Below are 27860 nucleotides of genomic sequence, written 5' to 3' on the forward strand. Positions count from 1 at the left end.
GATAGTAAGCTGTCCCTTGACAATTAACCTTGCCCTTTCCAATAATAACTAGGTAAAGACTAGGTTAAGAATAGGTAAAGATCTCTCTCCTCATTAACCACTGGCCTTGGAGATTTGCGTGATGATCATGAGTTTGACTGAAGGAATCCCAGAAATGGAAGCATTGGGTGCTGCTTGAAACATCCTTTCTAAATATTTTCAGAAGCATGCTGAAGATTGCTGCCAATGCATATATCTAACTTTCTAACATTTTTGCTGCCTCACACAATTAGTCGATTGAAAAAAATTCTCTCACTACTTTTGGGTCTAAAACTGTGGCAGCCATGTCATTGACTTTCAAGATGTAACAGAAATTGTTTCAGTTCCACTTGTGTCTTCACTTTCATTTGTGCACACCAACTTCAGCATTGTTTCTGGAATAGAAGGATAGGAGACTTTTTATAGGTAAGAAAAATGTGAATGCTCGAAGTCTTACCAGCTTTGTTTAAATGTACCTCCCCTTATTTAGCAAATTTTAGTGGATAAATTACATTCTTAATAAGCAATCATTGGATTTAGCTGGTCTGCTATTTTGGTATGCTTATCTGCAAAGTAGACTATCCTGGGATTTTTGTTGATGTTGCTGTTCAAACGGCCTGTATAGCGGGAACTAGCTCTTCCTCCATCTTGTTTGAGGGTATCGTGTGAGTATACAGGGCAGTTCCACAGCATCTTGTAACTCATGAAATTAGTCTTTGAAGAAGGAAGGAAGTACAATACTCCTTTTATGGTTTCTCATTCTGTTTGTTACACTGCCCCATAATTACCTTGTGAACACAGAGCTGGTGAGTGTGACTCCTAAGACACCCTTCCCATGTTTGTTCCATTGTCTACCACAGTCGGCAGTCACTGTTCCCTGATTTCCATTCTGTACTTCTTCATGTGGACTCACCATGTTTGTGTGAGAGACTGGGAGCTCTTGAGCGAGAGAGTAAAGCAGGAGCAGGATTGCATGCACTGTTAATGTACTGTGCTGTTGTATTTAAAGGAGGTCTGCATGTTCAAATGTCTGACACACAGGATAGAGGAGGAGCACCATTGTTTTTGTGCATGTTTCAGTATAATTCAGGAAGAATTCTGATAACTTGTTTCGCAGAAGCACTCTTGATGCCAGGACTCATCATTTGGACAAGTCTGAATACTCTTTCATCTTCAGTAACAGGATTAGAGACATTGGCATTCTGTAGCCGTCTAAAATTTTAGCAAGCTTATTTTTCCAAGTTAGCCTCTATATGATTTATTTATTAGAATTTTAAAACTGTATTTTGAAGTTTGGTTACTGTAAACAAAATGTGTTTTTGGTATCTCATTTTCCTCAATCATTTTCTTTGTATTGTTTATGTATATATTTTGTATGAATCAAAGAGAACTTCATGGATGTCATTGTGATTTTATAGATTTTCCTATTCTTGAAATTTTTACATTGCTCAATTACAAAAGCCATGTCTGATAACTCTACTATCTTAATCTCTGTGGATCTTTTTATAGTTTTTTTTTCCTCCCCTTCCCTTAGTTTTCTGTTACCTTGGTCTCATCTCCTGATGATTTTTAATGAATTTTAGACACTGGTTATAAAAAATAGTAGAGATAATTTTAGGCTAGATAATGTCCTTTCCCTCCAAAAAGGGTATACTTTTGCTTCTCATTGGCAGAATCAGAGGTTAAAATGATTTACAGCTTTGCCTCAGGCTGTGTGGGGGCTGGCTTTGTCCTACTTGGTCCCCACTTCGAAGATGGAGTCAAAAGGGGTCCCACCTGAAAGCCTCGATTTTCCACAACTCTTCCTTATCCTTGGGCCCTGACCAGCAATTTTTGTCTGCTCTGTGCCGTAAAACTAGCAGAGGCTTCTGTATCTTCACAACCTCCTCAGTTCTTACTTTGTGCTCAGATTTTCAGTTTCTCAATAGTGCCTTTGGGAATGAACAAATGCCTCGGAGGGAAAAAGCAGTTTTAAATATTGTTTTAAATATTGTTAGCATCTCTTCTTTCTGGGATCTTTCTCACTCGTGTTCTCACCTGGTAACTCTTTTCAGCCTAGTGTCCCTAAGTTGTTCCTCAGCAAGAGGATTGGTTGGCAACAAGCTATTTAGCCATTGTTGGAATCTTACCTATATTTGAAAGTGAATATTCAAATATTAAAAATAAATACATGTAGCATCCCTTGTTTGCATTACTGTTAATCTTGTGCTGATTATATTATAGTGGCCTATGCAGTCATAGCACCATTTATAATCTAGAAGTTCAGGAATGCCATGGGGTGCCTGTGTGTCTCAATAGGATAAGCATCCAGCTCTTGATCTCAACTCAGATCTTGTTCTCAGGGTCATGAGTTCAAGTCCTGTATTGGGGCCAAAAGAAAGTTCAGGGATGCTAAAAATAACACTGAATAAGGTATTCAGGTATTTGGCCAAGTTTTAAAAATCTACCAGATTGATTTCTAATTTATCCATTTATTACTTATTTCGTATATAGATATTAGCAAATGGTATTTCTCAATTTCAGTCCTTTTCCTCTTTTTCTATTGGGTGGTTTTATTCTGGTTGATTTGCAGAAGCTTTTTGTACTTAGGAGATATTAACCCTTTGTTTATTAGTGGTATAAATGTTTATCACCAGCAAATATGGTTTGTATGACTGCTACATTTTAGGATTTATTGAGTTTTTTTCCTATGGCCTTTTTATAGCTCTTTTAAAAAACAAATATTGTGGGGCATCTAGGAGGCACAGATTGTTAAGTTTCTGCCTTTGGCTCAGGTCATGATCCCACTGTCCTGGCATCTAACCCCGCATCGGGCTCCCTGGAGGGGAGCCTGCTTTTCCTGCTCCCTCTGCCTGCTGCTCTCCCTGCTTGTGCTCTCTTGCTCTGTCAAATAAATAAATAAAATCCAAAAAAAAAAAAAGGAAAAATGAATATTGCACAGATATTTATAAAGAAATATTATAAAGAAATACAGTTATAATCACGATACATACATGCACGTATATACTTCTGTATTCCGTGCACATATAAGGCCTTATTAATTATTCAGATCCTTTATGTCATAATTTTTGAGGGATCAAATTGATTCACCAATGACTAAGAGTGTTAATTTTACCCCTTTTCCTGATAGTACTGTTCTTGGTCCCTTTCACCTTGAATTTGATCTTGCCAAATGTTCATATTGTGATCCATGTGTTTTGGAAATGAGGGGGGTGGTATAGATTCTAATTTTATCTTTGTCTCTTGAAATTTGAATTCTTCACTTCTTTGTCCCTCTCTTAATTTAGAAGAATGGATTCTATGGTTAAATCCCCTGAGAGATATCACAAAGAAGGAAGCGTCCCTGAACCGAGTCTTGGAGCATAACTACAATAAGAAATGGGTAGACGAGTGTGGGTCTTCCGGACAAGCGGGAAGGACTGAGAAAGAGGAGAGGCTAGGATGGAATAGGAAGTATGTTTGGAATGTGATAGGAGGCTGGCTCAGGCAGAAGGTCGGAAGAAATAGGAATTAAACTGGGGTTATTGAGGTTGGGACCACATTTGGGGAATCCTGAAGCTAGGCAGAGAAATAATTCTTTATCAATTAGGTGTTCTTAAGACAAATAACCAAGTAAGTATGCATTTACTAAATGAGCATTGGGTCGAAGCTTGCTGTCCAGGGTCGTCTTTCATGATTGTTTATGCTGATCTTACAGGTTCGTTTTCCTTTATTCCAAGAGCTCAGAACAGTGTACCTAATCTCATGCATATTCTTTGAGTGTTATTTTGCATTTGACATTCTAACCAGGTGACTTTGGGGGTGATGTTTGAGGTTGATAATCTCACTTCAAAGAGATAGTTTAAGCCTGTTCTAATGTGGGTCAGCCTAGACCTTCTTTCCTTCTGTTCTTCTGCCTTTTCAGCTGTGCCCACTCCCCACATCATAAATATCTGTTTCCTTGCATACACTAAGCAGATGAGATGAAAATGTACTAAATATGAGTAGATGGCCATGTCTACAAGCCTCTTGAGTCATCTCTCCAGAAGCATGTAGATGGTGGCTTACAGAGAATTGTGTGAAGCCAACAGAATTTTCAGGTGCCCACCAGGCCCAGATTGCTGTGTAAAGAAGTGGAAGCCAGGAACTTCTATTAAATGCTACCACTGAATTTGGGGCTTTGCCCCTCAGAAATGGCACTTTTATTCCCAAGCAGAAATTTAGAGAACTGAGTGTTTTTCTTTGGCTTTTGTGTAAAATTATATATTTTTTTCTATCCCTAGGGGACTCCTTCTCACAGTTCCGGTTTGTTGAAGAGAAAGAGTGGGATGGTGAAGCTTCATGTCCAAAACAGGTAAGATGGTTTGTCTTGACTGTGGATTGGCTCTTCTCAAGGCTGAAGACAAATGTCTTTATGTTACTGTTGAGATAAAGTCTTGGGGTAGAAAAGAGTAGTGATTCATGTACAGTTTAGTCTCAGTCACCTCAACTGTTAAGACCATTTTCAGGAGCTTAAATTATACAGGTCCTTGGAGCTAGAATTCACCTGTGTAACTGGCTACCTATGTGAATTACTCATAGTGTATAGTCATGATTTTGAGTGGACTACTTTGCCATTTGGCCTGCCTTCCTTTTTCCTTTCTGTGAAGAGTTTCCCTTAGGGTTGAAAATTAATTCCCCCCCCCCACACTGTTTTTGGTATTAGGTGAAAAAAATCCTTAATTTTATACCTTTAAATAACTCTTCCTCTATAGTTAGGAGAATAAAGCGATAAAGTAAGAATACCACAGAAGTCTTTCAGTGACGCCATAAAGCCTAGCTACCTCATTTGCTTTGTGTTTCATGCCATATTTTTCCCCAAGGGGTTTCGATTATTTTCCAACTGTGATTTGACGGATTCTTTCCATAGGAGAGATGACAGGTATTCTAACCTTTTTAAAAAGCACTAAGAATCAGTGGTGGCTTGTCATCTGCTCCCCAACTCCACAGCTAGCACCTGCTGACTCATACAATAATCTGACAATCTGTCCACAGTTTCAGACACGTGACCAAGTAGCAGACCTGAAGCCCAAAGGTAGGGCATCCTCTTCCCCATTCTGCTACCCGCTCAGTACACACACCATAAGTGGTTCCTTTTCTCTCTGGGGTGGTCTTCTATGTACTCGTTTGGGATGGACATTGGCTTACCATACAGACCAAGAGGGTGGGAAATTACTTGTGAAATGACTATGTCACTTTGCGTAGAGTGTGTATTACAACATGGAAAAAATAGGGCATTAAAAATACTTGTCTTTGCTTCAGTCTGTGTGGGCATATGCCTGAGGTACAGTTTAGAATTCTAAGACAAATTGCAAGCAAACAGAAATCATCAAGGAATACAGCAAAAGCCAGACAACTCACATTTCAACTCCTTTTGAACCACATTGACTATTAGAGAATATTTCAGTTATCCTGAGAGTTTCAGATAGTTCTCAAGTTCTTCACGCATCAGAATACGGAGAACTTATTTACTAGGTATTTTATTAGTTGGAACTTACTTAAAGGTGAATAAGACAGAGACTGTGCTTGTTCATTGTCCTTAGCATGGTCACTGACATATAGTAGGTGACCAGTAAATATTTACATAATAAATGAAAAAGAGTGTGACATAAAATAAGTGGTGTCATAAATGAATTAAGATACTACTGTGGGGGCCACTTTGGGCTGGAAGGGATTGAGATCAGTACCACGGGAAAGACAGAGAGTCTGAATGGGCCTTGGTGGGTCAGTGTGATGCTGGAGGTCCTGTTAAGTGAGGAGAGCTGAAAGACCAGGCATGCTCGGAGTCAGGATATAGTTGGAGTGCAGTGTTCCCAGAGAAGGAGGCTTCAGGGGTAAGTCTGGGTTGGATAATACCAGCAGTCTGATCTTCTTCTAGGGGGATGTTTAGCATGTGGGTGAGAGCATAGATCTTGGAGAGACAAGCCTGACTGTGAATCTGAGTTCTGTGACTTGGGTGAACTTCTTTCCTTTTCTTGTGTTCTCATCTGTAAAATGGAACTAATAATAAGATATAAAGATATAACTTGGGGTTATAATGAGGATTACATTAAATAATAAATAAAAGCTCTTTTATGCAGTTCCTGACACATATGAAACACTCAGAAGTAGTTCTTATTCCTACTCTTATTTTTTCATTAAAGTTTTGTTTGGACAGAAAATGGAAATGGCTAGATTTGACCTGAGCAGTACTGGGAAAGAGGGATTGAAGAGGGAAGAGGCAGGAGGCAGGGAAACCAGTTAGGAGGATATGATTTTGGGTGAACACGAAGGGATGAGGGCCTGGGAGCATGGGGAAGTGGGAGTGGAGGATGGTTCATTGATAGATGGATTTCAGCAGAGGACGAACTAGACTGTGTCACATGTGAGACATGCGGACAAGAAAGGTGTGTGGTGGCGCAAAGCTTTCTAGCTTGATGATTAGGTGGGTGGTGATGCCATTGATGGGCTACAGAGAGGGCAAGTTTACTCTGAATATTTTGAGTTGATGTGTGGGTACGACCCATCCCAAACTAAAATTCATCACTTGCCCATCAAAACCTGTTCATGTCCCACTTAACTCCTCATTAGGTTCTGGTTTTGCTTACTTGAGAGAGAGAAAGGTGATAAAAATTTTGTGAAGTATAATGGTCTGATCAAAGGCTATTTTTTCTTTAGCTGCACAGTGGACTTTCTAGCAGGTTCTTTGTCTGACACAGACACTGAGACTCAGAGTCTAGTAAGTAGTAAGTTTCCTGGACAGAGGGGACAGGTTTTCACTACCCACAGTTCTGTGCACACTGACCTCAGAGAATGGGGTGAGACTTTGTTCTAACAGTCAAGGCTGGCTTCCCACAGCCGGCGTGAGTATGCAGGGGGAAGGCATCAGGGTCAGGCTGTGAGCTCCAACTGTGAGTGACCGTCAGAGTTGGCCTGGTGGATATGGGGACTAGCCTCTCCAGGCAAAAAAACAAAATAACCTCTCCGTTATTTTAAGACACAGCAAAAAGCTAATTTGTGGTTGTTATTCCAATGAAGCCTATTTTTAAATTCACACTTTACTATTACAAGCATTTCACCTCTACTCCTTTTATGTTAGATCTTAGCTTTAGCCCTTTGTGGGAAAAACTGGTGCTGAGAAAAGGAGTCCTCTTCCAAAGTGGCATTTGGTGGCAGGTTCTAGGGTCCAGGACTCCTGCACCTCCCCTGCTGGTTTGAAGTGTCTCTACAGCATCGTGGAGGCTATGCAGTGTCTGCAGGGCCTTGGTTGGTGGGCGGGAATTAGAAAGGTCGGGGAAGGAGACCTTCCAGGAGCAGACACCGCTAGATGTCCATCATCTGGCACGTGGCTCAGAAGCACAGCGTGGCCAGTCCCTTTTTATTTGACACAGAGAGAGAAAGAGCACGCACAAGTAGGCAGAGCGGCAGGCAGAGGGAGAGGGAAAAGCAGGCTTCCTGCCAGGCAGAGAGCCTGGTAGGGACCTCGATCCCAGGACCCTGGGATCACGATCTGAGCTGAAGGCAGACACTTAACCAACTGAACCCCACCCCCGGCACCCCTACTTTTCATTGTTGTGGCTATACCATGTAGTCATGTTGCACATGGTGCTAAAGAGGGCAGAGGAAGCGTGGCCACTTTTAGCCAGACCCCTGTACGCCTCCACGGTCCTCCTGTCTGGGGTGCTAAGAGAGCAGCCGGTGAATGGTGGGCACGCATGGCAGGGGTGAAGTTCCTGCTCTTTCATCGGCTGAAAGGCGGGGGTCTGCTTGTGTGCAGCTCTGTGGGCGTTGGGGAGGGTGAGATTTCCAGTGTGTGATGTGACGACATACCCATGGGTTAAGCATTTGGAATCACACTTTCTACCAGCTGGAGAGAGTTTCTCCAAACTTGAAAATGAAGACTTGGCCACACTGGTCTGACCACAGCCCTTAAGGTGCTAATAAGTGCAGGGCTGAGGAAAGGCCTGGAATGCACACTGAATTTCTGGTTTTCTTGTCAGGGCTTTACCAGCCTCTATCCTGCTCCCTAAATACATTGTGTGTTTTAGAAGGGAGTTCCTTTTTAACAGAACCAGGGCCTATCTGGTGCTGCCAACATGGCGTAGCTAAGAGCCAGCCATCTTGGGACTGTTTCTGAAGGGCAGGTGAACAGCCACACCATCTCTTGTAGCCCGTGCGAGGACACAGCAGTGGCTGCTGTGGGCATCAGGGGTTACAGTGGGTCTGGATGAGGGTCAGGCTCTTCTTGAGCTCACCATCCCCACCCACAGTGAACGCATTACCCAGGATGTCCCAGACACTGCTGCAGTGGAATCCAGACCGACTAGGTGGGTCCTGACTTCTCTTCTAACTTGAAGCCAGGGACGGTGCAGTGAGCTGTTTCCAGCTGGGCCTGGGAGGGCTCTGGTAGACGAGGTGGTTAGCAGTATCTGCCTCTTTGGGTTATTTGTTCTCTTGGGTGGCCTGGGCCCCAGAAAGTAGCCATCAGACTATTGTCAAGCCATGAAATAATCGGGAATGTTTCCTCAGCTACTGTCAATTTGGGAGGTCATTGCCAGGATAGGTCTGGACTTCCATGAATGGGAGAGGAGTCAAGGGAAGCTTTCAGTGTTGTCCCTACAGAGCGGCGCTAGCTAGCGGGCAAGTCTGCCTCCTGCTTTCTGGTTAGAACAGAAGCCTACACCACAGGCTCCTTCGGTTGAGCCGATCAGCCCCGTCTCCCTGCTTAGAAGGCTCTCCCTCTCCTCTACTGAGGCTGGCTGTCTGAATTAGAGGGAGGGGTCCACTTTGATCCCCTTAAATGCTTATTTTTCAATTTGCCTGTAATTCTAGAAGCATCTGTAGTTTCCAGGTTATTGTGCAGTCTCAGGGTGGGGGTTATCACTGCCCTGTTTCTGCTCTCACAGTGTGAACTGTCGCTCCAGAATGTGGCTTCGGTTTTGCTCATCTTAACGCCATGATAGAAAATAGCAACCATATCAAGTGGGACCTATGATAGGACTTACTCTCCACTGAATGTAATGTCAGTGGATGGTTTATTCCTTCCGTCACCTTCTGCTCTTTATCTCTGAATGGTCCTTTGTACTGGTCACCTGACATGCATATAATTTTTGTTAATAGAATTCAGCATTTTATGTGGACTGTGAGTCACTGGTTCGAGCCCTTCAAGAGCTGCCTCTCTCACTCCGACCAAGGTTGCTGCCGAATTGGTCCAGGTAAAAACCCGACAGCATCTGCCCGCGGTGTGCGGGTTAGAGCACATGAAGAAGAGTGGAAACTGTCACTGTGCAGGATGGCTCACAACACCTCTTCCTTCCCCAAAGCTGAGGCTTTTGTGTCAGGGTAGCATTTTTCAGAGTTTTAAGGGGGAAATGAAATAATTTTTAGTCTTTTTTTTTTTTTTTTTTACATTTTACATGTGAAACGTTTTGAAGGATTGAATGAAATGTGAAAGAATGAAGTCTGGCTGGTTTTTTCCTCAAAAATTGATGTGCCAGGCTCTGCGTTAGCACTAAGTAGTCAGTGGTGATCAGACATTGTTCTTGATCTCCCAGAGCTTAATCTATTGGGAAATAGGAGTATTGATCAAGTTCTCCAATTGTGGCAAGTCCCATGAAGGAGTGTACTGCGCTATGAGAATCTATAATAATGAACCTGATCTATTCTGGTGTGATTAGGAATGGCTTTCCTGAAGGACTGTCAGATGAGCCGAGATCCAGAGTATAAAAGCACGTGAATGAGAATTTAGAGAAGAGTGACCCAATCAGCTCTGCCTTAACACTACTGCTCATGATGATGATACGCAGGACCATTCTGGCTGCAGAATGGAATTGGCAGAATGTGTGTTGGCAAATGTACACAGGCGTGTACAGCCAGTGGAGAGCGGGTCAGGGCGAGCAAAGTAGGAGGCTGCTGCTGCAGGCCAGGGTGATGGTGTAGGTAGGACTGGGGTGGAGATGGCAGAGAATTGGACTTGACCAAGATGTACTTCAAAAGGAAAATAAGCAGGGCTTGGGAAATACTGGAAATGGAGAGCGACAAGTAAAGTATTGTTCTCGGCCTTGCAGCTTGTGCAACTCAGCGATGGGGGTATCAGGAAAGGAGAGATTTGGACGTGATGGGTCTGTGCCTCTGAGATATCGAAGTGGAAGTAGGAGTTGGATATGGAAATCTATAGATGAGAAGGAAGGGCTAGAAGCATAAATGTAGGAGACCTCAGTGTAAGATAGCAACTGATGAATGAGCAGAGAGGGGGAGGCCCAACAGACCATATGATAAGGCACCTCACAATGTAGTTGTGGCTCGATTGCATTTTTAAAAAAAGTGAAACCCTGAGCCGTACTAATTGTAAAGAGAATCCCAGCAACTGAAGCGGTCAGCTTCGTTCTGCAACTGAATGTGTCACAACCCTTGAGCAGCCACATGAGTTGGTTACCTACTCAGCTCTTGTTTCTGTGGCCCCGACTGACCCCCAGTTTAGGGCAGCAAGCAGAATTCAGGGCTGGGCTTAATGGCAGGGCAGGGAAGTAGAGCGGATGGCATTTGTCTCTGATTGAGTCACCACGGAGCTCCATGCATGTTTGGGCTGTTTGGGGTTTTATTAGTGATGGGGAGAGCGCTGCTGTCCCCGCTGGGTGGCCAGGATACGTGTGGCTGGGGTGCATTCCCCGCAGAATGGGGCTGGGTTAGCCCAGTATAGCACAATGAAGGTGATGGGGCCTCAGGGAGAAAACTGAGGATGTCCTGTCAATGGCAGGCCTGAGAACAAAAGTACAGATCAATTTTAGTAACTTTGAAAACCTGGCTAGTTTTAAACCACCTCCTTCCCCTTATTTTACTCAAATGTTACTATGGGTCATTCTAGATGACTTTATCATCAGTGCATTTAAGTACAGTGAATGATCTGATTTGCTAATTACTTCTGTAAAACTGTAAAACTTTACAGATGTTTATCTCCTCACAGATGTACACCTGTATACATTCAAATAGACCTGGGGTACTGCCAGTTCCCACGGCAGTTACAGAAAGACATGCCCTTGTGGTGTCTACTCTGCCGTTGTGCAGAGAGGCGGGGCTGGGCAGAGGGGGAGGCACAGCCCTGTGGTGTTTCAGTGAGGTCTCCCCCATTTACCCCAGCTCAATAAGGAAGGGTTCTAGGGCAGGGCCTGAACTGGGGGACCCTTTGTGACCTTCCTCTCTGAACTGAATTTCCTGTTCCACCAAGTTTGGCTTCTGTCGTTTTTGTTTCTGTGTAAGCCAATAGGGCAGGACTCAGATTTTTACCTGCATTATATTGCTTCTCTTTCAGACCACCCTTCCTTTAGAGCTTCCTCAGGTGAAACCAAAGAGAAATGATGAAGGCAAGGGACTGGGGATGCAGTTAAAAGGGCCCCTGGGGCCCAGAGGAAAGGGCTCCACCTCCGAGCTGAAATCTGCTGGCTGCCCCATGTACCTGGGTAAAGATGGCCCCAGCCCGGCTCCCTCCACGGGACCTCAGAAACCCACCGCCCCCCTGCAGGCGGCAGTAGACCACTTGGAAGAAGAATTAGATGTGCTGCTTAGTTTAGATGCACCTGTAAGAGAGGGAGAGAACGCTGCACCAGGCCAGACCGTGCAGGCCCAAGAATCTGAGAAAGATGGGGAGGTGGCCCAAGAAGAACAAGGTATGGCTTTCATTTTATTCCTTATCCATCTTCTCACCTTTTGTGCCAACAGCCCCACTGGCATCCCGTCCCTACCCTCTCCAGCAGCGTCTGCCATCGATCTGGTGTTGTCTGCCGACATCTATTTCTGGGCTCACATCGCTGCTTCCCCCTGAGCTGACCTTTCTGACAACATTCCTCACTCAATACAGCAGGCTCGCAGGGTGCTCCCTGCCCGACTGCGATATTAAACCCAGGGCGGCAGATGGACCCGGCGCTGGAGAGAGGCGTGCAGATCCTCGTTGCCCTCAGCTGTGCTGCAGCAGACCTTTTAATCGACTGTCTGAGCAGGACCGTTAACCAGCTCTCCAGACTTGTGGCTTGCTATTTCCGTCTTATTTTTGTACAAAAGAGCACTTCGCCCTTTGTGCGTGCTCTGAGAGACCATGGGCCAGCTGCTATGGAGAGGCCAAGGCGGACGTGTGCCCCGTCCACACCCGCATTTGAGAACCTGTAAGGACTTTCCAGGAGTGCTACAATAGAAAAAAGAAAACTAATCTGTTGGTCTTTTTAGAAAACTTAGTGAACTGGGACATTCAACTTCAGAATAAACAGAGGAGCAAGTCTCCCCCCCCCCATTATTAATTTGTTTAGCTATTACTGTATCTTCTTGAAGAGTTGAAGCCATAATAGAATGTTTCCTGTTATGTAATCAGAGCTGAATTCCATCACGGAACAAACCCCAAGGAAGCCTTAACCTTCAGTTCTGGGACTAATGTGAAGTCGCTAACACTGCTTTCATCTCCCCAGGTCCTGCCGAGCTATCTGTGATGGGAGAAAAGAACGTGCAGTCTGAGCAACCAAATACATCGAAAACTGTTACCGAGGAGGAGCTTGAAGACTGGTTGGACAGCATGATTTCCTAACCTAAAAGGAAAAGAAAAAAGAAAACAAACAAAAAAGTGCCTGATGCAAATTTTGGTTGCCTTGTCAGTAAGGGCGGCCCCTGCTGTCCTTCCAGAACAGCTGCTTGCTGAGCCAGTGTGTTCCATCACGCTTGCCGCAGGGAACGCCTACCCCTATGTTCCACGGCACCCGGGACTACCCATCTACGAGGCTCGCTGCATCCGCTCCCTGGCTTAGCAATCTCCCAAAGTCCTTGAGGGCAGGGGATGTTACGGCTCTTGTTTCCAGCCTCCTTCCTTTCAGTGTTTACAGCAGAGCAGGTGCTGCTGATAGATAGCAACAAGGCATGCATTTGGCCAAAATAAACGAACGCTGCTCTACAGCATTCCTTTCTTTCTTGGGGGTGGGGGGGGTAAGGCTCTTTGTCCCATGCCCCTTTTCCAGTAATTACAGGACAGCCGTGGAATCATCCAGAAGAGGTACATCACCAGAGGCCGACACCACAGATTGGTACGTGGTACTTTATTGCAGCGGGCACTTCCTTTGACGTAAGGAGATTCACCTAAACACAGCAGCTCCACTACACTACTTACAAGGGAACCATAAAGCAGTACTCAGTTTGGCATAAGAATGACATTTTTCTGAACTTTCAATACAGTACTTCTAATAACAGCAGTTGACAAGCTGTTACTGAAAAAAAAATAGGAATAACCTTCAAGTGCAGTTTCATAAAGACAGAAGATCAACACAACCCATTAATGGAACTGTCCGTCTGAAACAGAAACATAAAAAATTTGCATAGCTATATCTAAAGAGATTTTAAGGCACTTAATCGATAGTTCAGTGTCGACAAAGTGTTGGTTGGTTGGTTTTTTTTTTTTCTATTTCTTTTAACTGCTTAAAGCTTTTCAAGCTGATTCTGAATACATTCACTAGCAAGTACCATGGGAGAAATTTGCAGTTAAAATGATTTTTTTTTTGTAGTTCAGACCATGAGTCACTAGTGGATACTGTCATGTGACATTCAAGTGTGTAAAATTTCAGGTATTGTGCGTTGAAGACTTCATACTTCTAGTTCTTTCCTCAATGACACCATTTTCCATTATGCTGAAAACTTGAAGGTATTCTCAACTACAGTTTGCTTGATTCTTTGCCATCTTTTAACATTTTGATAGGTTGTCTCCCCTAGGACTACATCCATTAGGCACAAAAAGGCAAATCAATTCCAAAATATCACATATTTGTAACACTTTCTTGTAAGAGAGGCATTTAGAATATGTCACATTTCAAATATTTTGCAGAACTATAAAAAGGATTTATTTCACTGGAAGTAGACCATCTAGAATTGTGCAGTTTCTTTCATTCTGATTTATCCAAGCTGATCTTCATATTGTTTCCGAAAGCAGTCACCAGCCGGGAAGAAATCCCAACACCTTTCTTGGTACATCTTCCAGACGTAAGATTCCTGAAATAAAGGAAACAAAGGGTACTTCTTTTTAAACTGCAGTAAGCTAAAACCCAGGTGGTGTTTACTTAGTAGGTCTCCCTTGGAGAATGGTGGCGGTGCCCAATCTTGTACCTTCTTCCTTGCTCTGCTCCCAGTCCAAGCTAGTTTAGGAGCAAAAAGTCATTCCCCACCCCCACTCCATTTCCCTCCCCGCCAAAACTCAAAACACTGAACACAATGCAATGACTGCGAGTAAAAATGCTGAAAGATATACTAGGAGGCTGATTCTATGCCATGTGTAATTGGTAGAATGCAGAAGAACACACAATGAAGGGATAGTGAGTGCTAGTGGGGGCAGATGCCTGGAGCGCTGAAGGGAGATCTAGAACCAGTTGCCTCTCAAGTGTCTGAGCTGTGAAGTTTTCCTACAAATCTGATAATGTTTGAGTATTAGATAACCTACCTTTTCTTCCCTTTGTTCTCTTGTCTTGGCATTTGTTTCTCAAACTTAGTCACAGAATCCCTTTTGACTCATACTTTCACTCATACTACCCACACCTCCACATTCCCTGTGTCACCCACACATGAGGTGGTTATCTTTCTCCGGCTGTCTCTCACGCCATTTTACTCTCTTTGTTAGAGCCACCCACTCAGCTCCTCCTTGTCTTTTTGTCTGTAATGTTCTCCCCACCTCCAGCTATTCTACTCTAAAGCAGTAACCGTAAGGGTTTAGAAAATGTCAGCGTTGTTGGGACAGATAAGCAAAGTCTTTAGGAAGAGACTAGAGGTGCCTGAGGATATTGGCTTCTTAGGTCACAAAGGGATGGCAGAATTATGTACACTGGAAACGAATGAAGTCATCTATCTACTTCAGACATCCTATGTTCTGTTGAGTCTGAAGACTTCTAAAAGGGGTACGAGTCTTAAGACATTTTCTCACCTGACCCGTGTGTTCGGTCTCATCTTTATTAATCAGGTACATCAGGAAGAACCTGGAAAAAGATTTAAGTGAGAAAAAGACAATATTACTTTGGTTAGTCTTTTTGTGAGGAGAAATTTTACCATTACTTGTGAGAAGAATTTTGGCTGCCTTTTTTAAAAATCCTAACTGGGGGCACCTGGGAGGCTCAGTCAGTTGAATGTCTGACTTGGTTTGGGTTCAAGTCATGATCTCAGGGACCTAGGATCAAACCTCATGTGGGGCTCGGCACTGGGCACGGAGCCAGTTTAACACCCCCTGCCCCCCGCCTTCTGCCCTATCCCCCACCACCATGTGCGCTCTCTCGCTCCAAAAAAATAAAAATCCTAAACAATGAAAGGGTAACCAAAACTCTTACCATATGATTTTTAATGGCTGAACGGAGAACTAAAATTGTGTGTTTCTCAAGGATAGGTCATGGAAAAGGTAGAAAGCATGTAACCTCATTAAGCTGTTCTCTTCTAGAAAGAGTTTTTTATTGTAGACCTCTGAGAAATGCCAGTGTAGGGTCACTTGTGCTAATGGTGGTGTGGCTAGGGTTCGAGTCTGTTCATCTGGTTCACCCGAGTATCCACGGAAGCCGGGGCTGGTCTTTCAGCTCACACTGCAGGATCTCAGAGACCACTTTCAAAGGAGCCCGTCTTGTGCCCTCAAAGACAGGACGGGGAGAGCCTGAGCTCCAGACTTCAAATTCTCTCAGGGTCTCCTTAGATCTGCAGCTTCAGCAGCGATAAAAAGATTTCATTTCTTCCTTCCTTTTCCTTTTAGCAGACTAAGAAGGCCGCACGCCCAATAGCTTTATCATGTTCGAGACTCGGGGATGGAAGACTTTAGTTCCTGGCACATTTATTTGACAAAGCACCATTTTCAGGGGGAGTTTTAAATATGAACAAGATGGGTGCTCTCTTCTCCAGCATGCTGCTAACAGTGCAGAGAGCCAGAAGGGAGATTATTATAATACGTAGTGCCAAGGGAGGATGTCGAAGGGGGACAGCGTCACAACACCCTTTCACATTTCTCTACTCACGGGTCCTGACAAAGGGCCAGGTGCTCACCTTTTCTAGAAGGACATCCATTCTGGTTGCCTCCATTAACATGGAAACTCTCTTCATGAGAGTTTTCAATTAGCAATAATCGCGCCTTGGATAAACCTCATTGGCTACAATACTGCCACTGCGCAAAGCTGTCTCTTCATGAGTTAACAGTGATGAATACTCACGACTTGAGGAAGGATATATTAAAGGTTTTTTTTTTTTAATTTGTGTTTTTGTCTTCTAGTATATAAGGTATTCTAGCAAAATGATAGGTCTTTGGTACTTCTTTTTGACAATAATAACTTTCCCAAAGGCTAGGCCTGTACTGTCCTAAAGATTGGTTTTTCCTGAATAATAAAATGTAGATCCAGAAGGGAAGACATGGGCTGGGGAGCAGCTTTTCCCTTTTCTTGAAAATGATCACTTACAGAGAATATAGATTACCTGCCCATTCAGAGTCTCTTTAAGATAGAAGCTTCATAGGGTACAAAATGGGCTCTGAATAACTTGGTTCTGAGTGACGGCTTGACCTCAGAACAAGTGAAATGCTTATTAGCACCTTCTGGGGGCCAGGGACTTCTCCCCCATGTGCTAGGATACAGTGGTATGAAACACCCATGTCCCACAACTATCCCGCTCTCCTGGAGCTTCTATGTTCCCAGGAGAGGACAGGCGGGGTGAGGCCTGCAAAGTGACCACAGCACCCTGCAACAGGCAGCTCGTGGACCACCTCAATAGGAGCAAGTGTGACATGGTGGGGAGGTGCCTGACTGGGCTGGGTTCAAAGGAGAATGGGAAGAGAAGAATCGAAGACAGCACAGACACTTTGTTTTACTGGAAGGGAAAGAAAGCAGGGCAAGAGCTGGAAGTAGAAATGGGGCGGCAGGCTCTGTTCTTTGTTTAGGATAAAAAATAACACTTGTATGGTGACAGGAGAAATCTGGTAGAGAAAGAAATTGCTGTAGTTATGGGACGTGAGGAAGGCATGGGGTCTCATCGCAGGTGCACGGGCTGACCTTTGTGAGGTGCAGAGAAAGCCCATAGCACATGTCTGTCAAAGCCCGGAAAGGCAGGGAATACGGACAAAGAGGCAAGCTCACTGAGACTCCTTGAAGTTTTTTTCCTAACTGCCTCTACTTTTTCAGAGAAACAGGCAGAAATGGCATGTGCAGGAGGGAACCCTATGACCTAACTGTGTATTTTACTCTGCAGTTCCTTCCCCAGCCACTGTCCCCTCTGTTGACCACGGATACTCACAAATAGTTGGCTAAGTTGTGCTCCTGCAAGGTATGTGTCTCAAAGCCATGAGGAGTCGTGTCAAAATAGTCATTGCCAATCCCACAGATGAAACATTTAGTCTAAGATGAGTAAGAGAAGCAGTAAAGGCATTAGTACCCATGACATTATAGGCAGGAGGGAAAGGGCTGTTGATCTCTGAATGGACAGATGATGAAAAATATGTCTCTAACGCTTTTGGCTATTAGTCCTCTCCACAGTGTCCCATCGTCAACCCCCAGCTAGCAGAGCACGGTGGAGGCAGCAGGGTGGAAGGCGGGGAAGCGGGGCGGTGCAGGGCAGCGGGGTGAGGCAGAAGCAGTGCCCGGAGCTGGCTGGCAGGCACAGAGGACAGGCAGGGCAAGCAAACTTTGTCGGTCATTTGCTTAAGACTGGCCCTACAAAATAGCAGACCTGATTACTTAAACCCATTTTCCATAAGATACAGAAATAAGCATTGGAGCTAGTCAAACATTACCTCCATATCTTCTCGCACTTGTTCCTGCTGGTCTCTTAGCTCTCCAAAAGCATCAATAATAAGACCTGGTATTTTAAATACAAAGACAGATAAAGGGTTTAAAGTAATCTGTTCAGGGGCTCGGGGCAGAGGTTCAATGGTAGAAGCTATGTTGTTTTGTAAAAAACAAACAAGACCCCCCAAAAAACTAGGAAGCAGAGTGAGAAGGAGATAACCAGCTAAGAGTGGGGGATAAAAGGAGGTGAGGGGTGGTCCTCCATTCCAATTCTCAAGGTTCTTGTGTCAGTGTCTGGGCGTATCTCTGGCTTTATGCCTAGCCACATGCATGTATAGTAGATGCTCAATAAATTGTTGAGTTACCTAGTAAGTGAATGTATAAACCTCTCTATATAATGTTATAGACCGAGTTCTTTATCTATGACATTATATAGAGGTAGGTATAAGGCCCACTCATACTTAACATAACTGGCCACCGTACCTTGAATGATGGCCAGCAAGATGACAATGACGAAGAAGAAGAAGGTAATGTCAAAGACAATGCGGTACATCTCATAAGGGTCACCAGCAGGGTCTTCAATTTCGTCACCAATGCCCCCTCCAGCTCTCACTCCCACATACATGTGGAACAGGTAACACTAGAGAAGAAAAATAATGGCAGTTCAGGTCAAAATCACAGAGTTTTGTTTTGAGCACGATGGTTGTTCGCTCTTTCACACAGCCGGGTCCCAGCATGACGGTGCTCCCCGGTGATATCCGTCCTCGCGCTGCTAGCTGCTGGCCTGGACGCCCACTTGTCAGCATGGGGTCTCGGAAGGTGGCAAGACTTGTTACATTTAGTCTTTAAAAAAATATTCTTCGCTCATTAAAAGAGAGAATTCGGGTAGGGCATGTATAAGTTAAGTTAAACCATCTCTGGGCCCTGAGGAACATGTGTTCACCAGACAGTAGTTTGCCTTCATTTAAAGTGCCACCTCCGAAAAAGGCCTCCTCTACTTCTGCATCCTCTATGCACCCGGGAGGGCAGGGATTCCTGTCGTGTCTGTGAGGAGACTTTTTCTCCTCTGGGGCTACCTGTGAGAACCAGTGCAGGCATCCAGGAGCTGGCTCCCAGAGCAGGGCGCCATCCTACTTGGAGGGGCATCCTACTTGGAGGGGCGAGGTGCAAAGGAAAGGCAGTGATCGTGGAAAGCCAGGGGTAGTGTGGAATGCACGCTGGTTGCACTGGTCCTCTCCCTCTGCCAGCTCACCTGGAGCTCTGCCCTTTTTGCCCACGAGCGAGCGGCTGGCTGGACAGCAAGACCTCCTCCCCTCCCCTCCAGCCTGCTGCTCGGACGTTTTTTTTCAGATGATTGTAGTTCTTCTGAAAGAACCCCATCAGGCCTGTTGGAATAAACTGAGCACCAGTTTCCTGGGAATAGATCCCTCTCAGATCTCAGAGAACCAAAGTTGGACTTCCAAGAAATTTAGCTTCAGGTCCATTCACATTCAGATAAAGGTAACTAGCATCTTTAACACAAGCACAGACTGACGAGAACAGCCCTCCTCCCACCCCTGCAGTGTGGTCTTTCCACCTGGGCTTCTGCAACCTGGATCCTTCCCTCTCTCGGGGACACTTCCCCCTTTTGGAGGAGACCTGTATTCTGCTCTAGTCTCTGTCGGTGATGGGCTCTCACCGTCATCATGTCATCACACTTCATATCGGGCTCATCGTCGTCTTCACTTTTGTTGTAGAACTTGCGGAAGAAGTTGAAGGCCACCACGGTGTAGAGGTAAACCACCACGGCCAGGAGACCGACAGTCAGAACCAGCTGGGGGCAGGAGGGAGACAGGAGAAAGGAGGTAGGTCTTCTCCAGAGCTTCTCAGGAGACTCCAAGGCAACAAGAAAGGTGAGGTAGAAAGGGGACAGAGGAGGGAGTGGCAGTGAAGGCTGTCTTGCAGGTCGACAAAACAGGCTCTGGGGAGAAGACTGTAATTGTGGACTAAATTCTATCTCCCCCAAATTCATAAGCTCTAGCATCTCAGAATGTGACTGGATTTGGAGATCGGGCCTTTAAGGAGGTAAATTGGAATGATGGCTTTAGAACAGGCCCTGCTCTAGTCTACCTGGAGTTCTTCTCAGAGGAGATTAGGACACAAAGAGACACGGGGAGCTGCAGGCACTGAGGGAAGATCAAGTGAAAAAGCAAGAGGGTGGCCAGGTCTAAACCAAGGAGAGAGGCCTCTGAAGGAAACCAGGTCTACCTCCACCCTGATCTTAGACTCTCAGTCTCCAGAACTGAGAGGAAATAAGTGTCTGTTGTTTACACCACCAGCATGGTATTCTGTGACGGCAGCCCTAGCAGACACATGCCAGGGGCCTGGGCTGGGCCTCAGCAATGTAAGGAGGGATTTAAGGACTGAGCAGTGACAGAGCTAGGAGGAGAGTGCCCTTGCTTTTTTACAGAGATGGTGGCGAGTGGAGGCTTCACAATATGGCTTCCACTCTAACGCCGCTTCTAAAGAAAGTTTCTTTAGACTGGTGGGTGACCCTACATTACATGTTTTCATAAATAACCATGAATGGATAATTGTCACAGCTTCAAAACTGCCATAAGAATTATTTATGATGGTTCAGTGAAGTGACATTTTTCATAATCAAGAAATCTGCCTAGAACCTTTGCAGGGGTCATAGGGCAAGCTTGTTTCTTGGCTGGAGGAAGTACTCTAAATAGCATGATGTGGGATCTGCTCAGTGGCCCATCGGAGGGATTGGGGCTGAGCTGGAGAGGTGGAGATCGCAGTCATTACGGAGATAAGAGCTTTGCTCTCGAGTTTTGAGTTGCTACACAAAAGGGGTAGGCATGAGTACTGAGATAAATACCAGAAGAAAAATATTCAAAGGCTTCTTTGATGAATAATAACTTACCAAACCTCAGACAGCGGACCTCAGAGAATGCAGTTGGTTTTAGAAACCAAGAACCTGGGCTTTGCACCAAGGAAGAAATGGGCTAGTTCTGTCACTTAGCAGCTGTGTGGTCTTGGGTGAGACACTTAGCCTCTCTGAGCTTCAGTTCTCTTATCTGTCAAGTGAGCATAACGTCTACCTTACAAAGTAAGTTGTGCCTGTCACAGTACCTGGCCCATGGCACAAACTGGGCACAGTTGCTAGTATTGTTTTGTTTTTCACAATCTTGCCAGAGTTTATTTAGCAAGCCCGTATAAAAAATTCATTGTTTGGGGCGCCTGGGTGGCTCAGTGGATTAAGCCGCTGCCTTCTGCTCAGGTCATGATCTCAGGGTCCTGGGATCGAGGCCCACATCGGGCTCTCTGCTCAGCAGGGAGCCTGCTTCCCTCTCTCTCTCTCTCTCTCTCTCTGCCTGCCTCTCCGTCTACTTGTGATCTCTGTCGAATAAATAAATAAAATCTTTTTAAAAAAAATTCATTGTTTAAGCTTTCCATTTAAGGTACAGTTTTGTGTAATGCCACTAAGCCAAATCAATAAAAACTGAAGTTTCAATATCTGAGTAAAGGGAAAGGAAATAATTCTAAAAGACTGAACTGTAGAACTGGTGTTCCACAGATCACACTTTGGGAAACACTGCCTTTATAGGATCAAAGTTCCCAAGACACACATGTAAAAATACACAAGGGCCTTTCTCCCAGGAACCTGTAAGGAAGCATTTAACACTCTAGGCAAACATCTAGATCACAGGTTCTGTTATTACCTCCCTAGACTTGAGCGGCTTGTATGTGGCAGCAAATCTGTATTTCCGGCTTTTCTCCATTCTTTTTATCATCAACCAAACAAGAAACAATGACTGTGGCTACTACCAGAAACCTAGAGGAAATAAACCACCCTAACGCCTGATGATCCAGAACCTTTAATCTTTTAGAAATTCTAGTATAGTGGACAATGTTACATTAGTTCCAGGTGCTCAACGTGGTGATTCAGCATCTCTGTATGTTACACTGTGCTCAGCAGAGGTGCGGTTCCCGTCTGTCACCACACACAACGCTACCACAGTACCAAGGACTATTCCCTGCGCTGAGCCTTGTATTACCACAGCTTATTCATCCCCTCACTGGCAGCCTGTGCCTCCCACTCCCTTCCCCCATTCTGCCCAATCCATCAACCCCCTTCCCTCTGGCAACCATCGTTTCTCTGTATTTACAGATCTGATTCTGACACATTTCATTTTAGAACAATTAAAGGTCAATTTTGACTTTTTTTCTAGTTGGAATCCCTATTTTTTAAGGTGTACAAAGTAATGATTTAATATATGTATACATTGTCAAATGGTGCCACAACCAAGGTGATTAACATATCTGTCACCTCACACAGTTACTGGGTCGGGGTGGGGGGCTGCCGTGAGAACACCAGATCTACTGTCTTAGCAAATTTCAAGTACACGAAACAGTATTTTTAACTACAAGTACCCTGCTTTACATTAGATCCCCAGAATTTATTCATTTCATAGCTAAAGGTTTGTATTCTCTGACTGACGTGCCCCCCACCCCACTATCCCCTGGCAGCCATCATTTTACTCTTTGGTTCTAGTTCAATTTCTCTAGATTCCAAATATAAGTGAGATCATACAGTATTTGTATTTCTCTGTCTAGCTTATCTCCCTTAACATTAATTGTTCCTCTATGTTGCTGTGAATCCCAGGATTTCCATTTTTTATGGCTAATTAATATTCCATTGTATGTGCATATGACATTTTCTTCCATTCATCCATTGATAGACACTTAGGTTTTTTCCATATCTTAACTATTATGAATAATGCTTCACTGAACATGGCAATGCAGGTATATCTTTGATATAGTGATCTCATTGGCTTTGACATATACACATAAATGGGACTGCTAGATCATGTGGCAGTCCTAGATTTAATTTTTTGAGGAAACTCCATACGGTTTTCCATAATGGCTGTACAAAGCTGGGCCCATATTAACTTCTTTATTTTCCCCCTCTCCTAGAAGAAGGTTTACAGATGGGAGGGAACTCATGTATTATTTACGAAGTTGCGCTTAATGAGGAATGAAATGCTAAGGAGTTTGAATTTGTTGACAAAAGGAGCCATCAGAGGATTTTAACCAAGGGATTGCCCCTGACAACACTGCAAAAAACAGACTGGATATTGATGAGGCTGGACAGAACCATGTCTACGTAGACAGATAGAGGTACAGATGTGTGTGTGTGTGTGTGTGTCTAAGTGATTGCTTCGTAATCAGAACCATTATCAGAGCACCCGAGGAGCTTCGAAATTGCATAGCCTGCTTACCAACCCCCAGGGAATGTATCAGATTCGTGGAGGAAAGAGTAAACCAGAAAAAGTCTCCAGAGCAATTCTGATATGTCCATCACCTCCCCCCCACCCCCGCCTTTCTCCCAGCTGATCTAAGTGCTGAGGGTTTCTACACCAAGGTCTTACATCTCTTCAGTGATGGCTGCAGTTCTGCAGTAACAATCTACCAGTTCACGTGTTTGGCCAAGAAGCGTGGACCACACACCATGACACACACCTTCCTGGCATACACCAGTGTACCACCTGCTGTTGACTTGCTTTCCCCCGACCCACATCTAGGCCTCTCCTGTTCTGCCCAGTATAGACCCCAGTACCTGCTTGCCGTTGTGAGTTACAGATGACAGAATAGTCCTCAGCGTCTTGAAGCCCATCGCGATGTCCAGCAGATGAGCAGCAAAGAAGAAGTTGTTGTAGTGGCCCAGGACTGACATGGTGGTATACCAGGCCAGGTAGAGAAAGGACTGTGCAGAAAGGACCGAGAGGCAATTGAGCAACCTTTCAAGCATTCGTGCCTCCTGATGGCCCATGAAACCATTTTTGTTCCTAGATGCTGAGGTGCTGTGACTGGCCGGAGAACTGCCCAGTGAAAGCCCACCTGCCTTCCGCACTACTGTTCCCCCAGGACCGGGAAGGGCATCCATCTTTGACAAGCAAGCGCTGAGTCTTCTTGGCACCCACCCTAGCGTGTGGCCCTGACACCCTTGACCCCGCGGTGCAGGATCTTGTTTTTCCGGGAGCCGTACTCACGTTGTCGGTAAAAACAACTCCCAGCTTCCAGACATGGTACTTCATGTCAACGGAACTCAGCCTGAAGGGGAACAAAAGCCTTTTAAAACTTATAAATGTCAGACTTTAGTTAAGTGTTTAATAAGGGGAAAAATTAAGTTTTTTTTCTCTTGGGTTTAATAATCTAAACACAGCTCTGAGCTTTATCAGGTTGTATGTGGTGTTCCCCAGGAGAATGAGAATGGCTGAATCATGCATCTTGAAATTTTAATTAGTCTTTCTCTTTCAGCTCAAACGGGCATAAAAGCTGGGAGGTCTTTAAGGTTTTTGAGGCCGCATTCTCTCAGGATGTCAGAATCTAGAAGAATACACCTAAGCCAGAGAAGAGCCTGAGCACCCACGGGCGTGCTGTAGTCCCTCCCTCTGGCACACAGAGGAGAACTGGAAAAACAAAGGATCCCCTTGGGCCAGACTTGGGATTTGAACTCCTAAGCTCTATACCATGACACCAGAGAGGCCGCCTCTGCTTTGCTCTCTTCGACTGGGCTGAAATCCAGGGCATTTTTGTCCAAACCCAGGAGTTCCGCAATGCGTTCTGCTCCATAGAGGTCGCCGTACTTGTTGATCACCTGGAGAAAGAGGGCGACAGGGCAGCCCGGGCTGCACATCACGGGGCCGTTGCTAGCCCTGAGGCTTCAGAGCTTCCCCATGCTCCGGGCTCTTTCAGGGGTTGATGAAGACAGGACTCAAAATGCAACAGGAAAATGAGGAGGAAAAAAATAACCCCGGGAGAAAACAGGAATGAAAGAGACCAAGTGAAAACCACTCTTCAAGCTGATATCTATTTGGAGGGGAGAAGAAAACTAGTACTTACAAAGTAGTAATTGTGTTAAGCAGTTTAGGGCAGGGAGTATAAGAATGGAGCCAAAACCTACATATGTTCATACAAAAAACCTTCTGTGACTTACTCTGTTCAAGATACCATCCTAAAAGCAACAGCAAATTTATTCATGTTTGTGTATGTAGAACTCAAAAAAAAAACACTCCCATTTCTTTGGTGGTCATGGAAACCAGCCCCCACCAACTGACAAGGCATACCTTTCTCTTAACAAACTTGTCCCAGTAGTTATTAGGAAAAGATCTGAAAAAGAAAATGAAAAGGGGAGGTTCTTAACATCAAGGCAAACATATCAAGGAGCTGTGAGATCTGTGTCTGGATCTAGGATCTCCTTGGGTTTTGTCCTGCTTGTTCAAGAATTCAGACTGATTGAAGCTCAGAGTCACCACAGTTCTAACTGATCTATGGTTTTGCTTTTTTGTGTTGACTTCTGAAACATCTGGAGAGCCACTCTGCATTTTCTGCCTCAGAAATATGATAAAGAGCCAGGATTTGTGATGGCAGACTAGACAGAAGCAAGGAGAGGTTTCTTGATCCCAGTATAACTAGAAACAAAACCCTATAGGGAAACACATGCATTCGGGCTTCATTCATGGATTACTTAACTTTATGTTGGTCCCTGGGGTAGGTGAGAGGGATACAGTGGTGGAATGTGCAGACAAGGTTCCTAACTTGATGTTTCTGGTATGGGAATCCCTTTAGTTCATGTATGTGCGGTTTTTCTTAACCACAGTGCTCTTCCACTCTATTCTCCATCTCCATATAACCCCTGTGGGGTCTGCTTTCCTCAGGGAATTAGATCCCTCTGTCTTTCAGAGGTAGTTCCCTTTACCATACCATCCCTAACTCCCCAGAGGAATGTCTTTCTTCAGCCTAGTAACTTATACCAGCTCACTGCAAAGGGTTTGTAATTGTTAAAGTCCAGGAGGAACTGTCACTTTCAGGTATGTTGGCAAAAATCATTTAAGATATTTTTTTCCTGGGGCACCTGGGTGGCTCAGTCGGGTAAGCACCTGACTCTTGATTTCAGATCAGGTCCTGATCTCAGGGTCATGACATGGAGGCCCAAATGAGGCTCTATGCTCAGTGGGAAGCCTGTTTGGGATTCTCTCTCTCCCTCTGCCACTCCCCACCTTGCATGCTTCCTTCCTTCCTTCCTTTTTTTTTTTTTTTTAAGATTGAATTTATTTATTTGACCGACAGAGATCACAAGTAGGCAGAGAGGCAGGCAGAGAGAGATGGGGGGAAGCAGGCTCCCTGCAGAGCAGAGAGCCTGATGTGGGGCTCGATTCCAGGACCCTGAGATCATGACCTGAGCCAAAGGCAGAGGCTTTAACCCACTGAGCCACCCAGGTGCCTCAAATTCCTTTCTAATTAAAAAAAATTTTTTTTCTCCATTCCACAATGATTGATCTTCCCTGGGAGAGAGCCTTGTGAGTCCAGACTGTAGCCAAGGAACCTCTGGCCATCAGTGCATGTATTTTTAGCTCTGTTTTCCTTAATTTGAGTCCATTCTTCCTGACTCTGGAACACAGCAGTCTCCTATTCTATAAAGACCACCCAATCTGGTGATAAGGAAGTGAGAACTTCTCTCTGCTCATGGACCCCTCAAAAGAATAACCGTCAGCAAATGTCACTCTCCTCCTCCCCACCAACACGCTGACAATCTTTAAAAAAATTTTCTTGCAAGGACGGGGGAGGGGGTAAGCTAAAGCAATTTCTTTGTTTCAAACACCCAAATGTCACTTCAAAGCAAAAACAAGTGCTGAGTTTACAGAGTAAAATGGTAATAGATTTTATCTCTGGAGGCATGGAAAGGATTGTTTTGATTTTCTTTGTACATTTTTCTACTTGATTTTTTTCATGTATTACAGTTAGAACCTAAAATAAACAAAGCAAATTAAAAAAAAAATCCAGGCTTCCTCTGTCTGCACTAAAATCTCCTTTTTCTTAAATCCCTTATACAAATGGTCTATAACGTACGACTCAGCCTTGGTCACATTTTGTCCTAAGTGGAAAATTCCATAAGTGATGCCACAGGGCCACTTACTGAAGGTTCCAGGCAAGACCATTTCACAGGCATGATCTCACCTTGGTCTGAGTATTCTTGTCCCCTGACTAGGTATGTAAGCTCCTTGAAGGTAGAAAACATAATTTTACTTGATAATAATCCTTAAAGTGTGAGGGTAGACAACAGAACCTCCAGAATGGAAATGTATCAATAAGCAATACTTCTATGTATCTAAGCTCAACCTCTTTAAAAATGAAGGAGAGGCACAGTGAGATGCTATTACACACCTACCAAATTAGAACAATTATCTGAGTATCTTAATAAGTGTGGCAAAGAGGCAAAGGAGCAGGAACTCTCACAGAGGGATGGCTGGAATGTAAATCAAGACAAACATTTGTATCTCCTACTATTAAACAAATTCCTTTCCTGGTCTCTATTCTAGAGAAACTCTTTTACTGGAGCCTTAGGTATAAAAGTGCTCATTGTCCCACTGTTTCTAAGAGCCAGAAAGTAGAAACAGTTGAGATATCCATTGTCAGGAAAATGAATAAATACAGGACATATATATGATAAATACTCATATAATGAAAAATGCCACAGTTTTGAGAATGACCAAACTATGGCCATACACATCAACATGGGTGAGTTCCCAGAAGCAGTGTTGAACAAAAGAAATGCATATAGCATAATTCTATTTACACAAAGTTCAGAAATAGTCAAAGTGAAAGAATGCTTCTAGGGACACATACCTAAGTGGTAAACTATATACTAAAGGAAAAGAATGAATATCACTAAAGCCAGGAGAGTAGTTAAGTGGGTGTTTGGGTGGTTATGATCAGCGAGAGATCAGGGAGAACGTTTGGGACTTGGATGCCAAGTCCCAGGTTCCATTTTTAAAACTTAGTAGTTCATTATTGTACTTTAAGATATATATTTTATATTTTCTTAATATGTGTATTTAACAATATAAAAAGAAAAGACAGCTCTTTTTGATATGTAGTTAGCTATAAAAAGTAGGTTACTGGCAAGGACTATATGTGCTATGATGCCGTTATAGTGGGAAAAAAAAGATCCATCTATCTAAAAATTTTAAAACCTATTTATGCATTTCTCTATTCATAGACATTTAAACCACTTCAAATAAAAAAATAGCAAATATC

The 27860-nt window shown here is 44.2% G+C and overlaps 2 protein-coding genes and 1 non-coding gene across 3 annotated transcripts in view; 1 reads left to right on the plus strand and 2 right to left on the minus strand.

Moving 5' to 3' along the window:
* The window catches only part of AVEN (apoptosis and caspase activation inhibitor), a 191634-nt gene extending 179026 nt beyond the window's left edge, over positions 1-12608 (plus strand). Inside the window, 5 exon segments of the mRNA XM_047737058.1 lie at positions 4281-4351; positions 9136-9202; positions 9205-9230; positions 11324-11678; positions 12468-12608. Coding sequence (XP_047593014.1) covers positions 4281-4351; positions 9136-9202; positions 9205-9230; positions 11324-11678; positions 12468-12583 — 635 coding nt within the window. The 3' untranslated portion in view covers positions 12584-12608.
* A 468-nt stretch (positions 12609-13076) lies between these two features.
* RYR3 (ryanodine receptor 3) overlaps positions 13077-27860 on the minus strand; it is a 517407-nt gene continuing 502623 nt past the window's right edge. Inside the window, exons 95-104 of the mRNA XM_047736987.1 lie at positions 24890-24932; positions 24293-24420; positions 23813-23873; positions 23380-23526; positions 19450-19584; positions 18255-18411; positions 17777-17841; positions 17281-17381; positions 14951-15002; positions 13077-14028 (exon numbers count right to left, since the gene is read on the minus strand). Of these exons, the coding sequence (XP_047592943.1) occupies positions 13933-14028; positions 14951-15002; positions 17281-17381; positions 17777-17841; positions 18255-18411; positions 19450-19584; positions 23380-23526; positions 23813-23873; positions 24293-24420; positions 24890-24932 (985 nt within the window). The 3' untranslated portion in view covers positions 13077-13932. The remainder of the gene's footprint in view (positions 14029-14950; positions 15003-17280; positions 17382-17776; positions 17842-18254; positions 18412-19449; positions 19585-23379; positions 23527-23812; positions 23874-24292; positions 24421-24889; positions 24933-27860) is intronic.
* On the minus strand, positions 16035-16174 carry LOC125105718 (U4 spliceosomal RNA). The gene has a single exon (XR_007129000.1). It is a non-coding gene; the product is annotated as a U4 spliceosomal RNA (small nuclear RNA).

Source organism: Lutra lutra, chromosome 7 (assembly GCF_902655055.1).
Source record: "Lutra lutra chromosome 7, mLutLut1.2, whole genome shotgun sequence".
Lineage (NCBI taxonomy): Eukaryota > Metazoa > Chordata > Mammalia > Carnivora > Mustelidae > Lutra > Lutra lutra.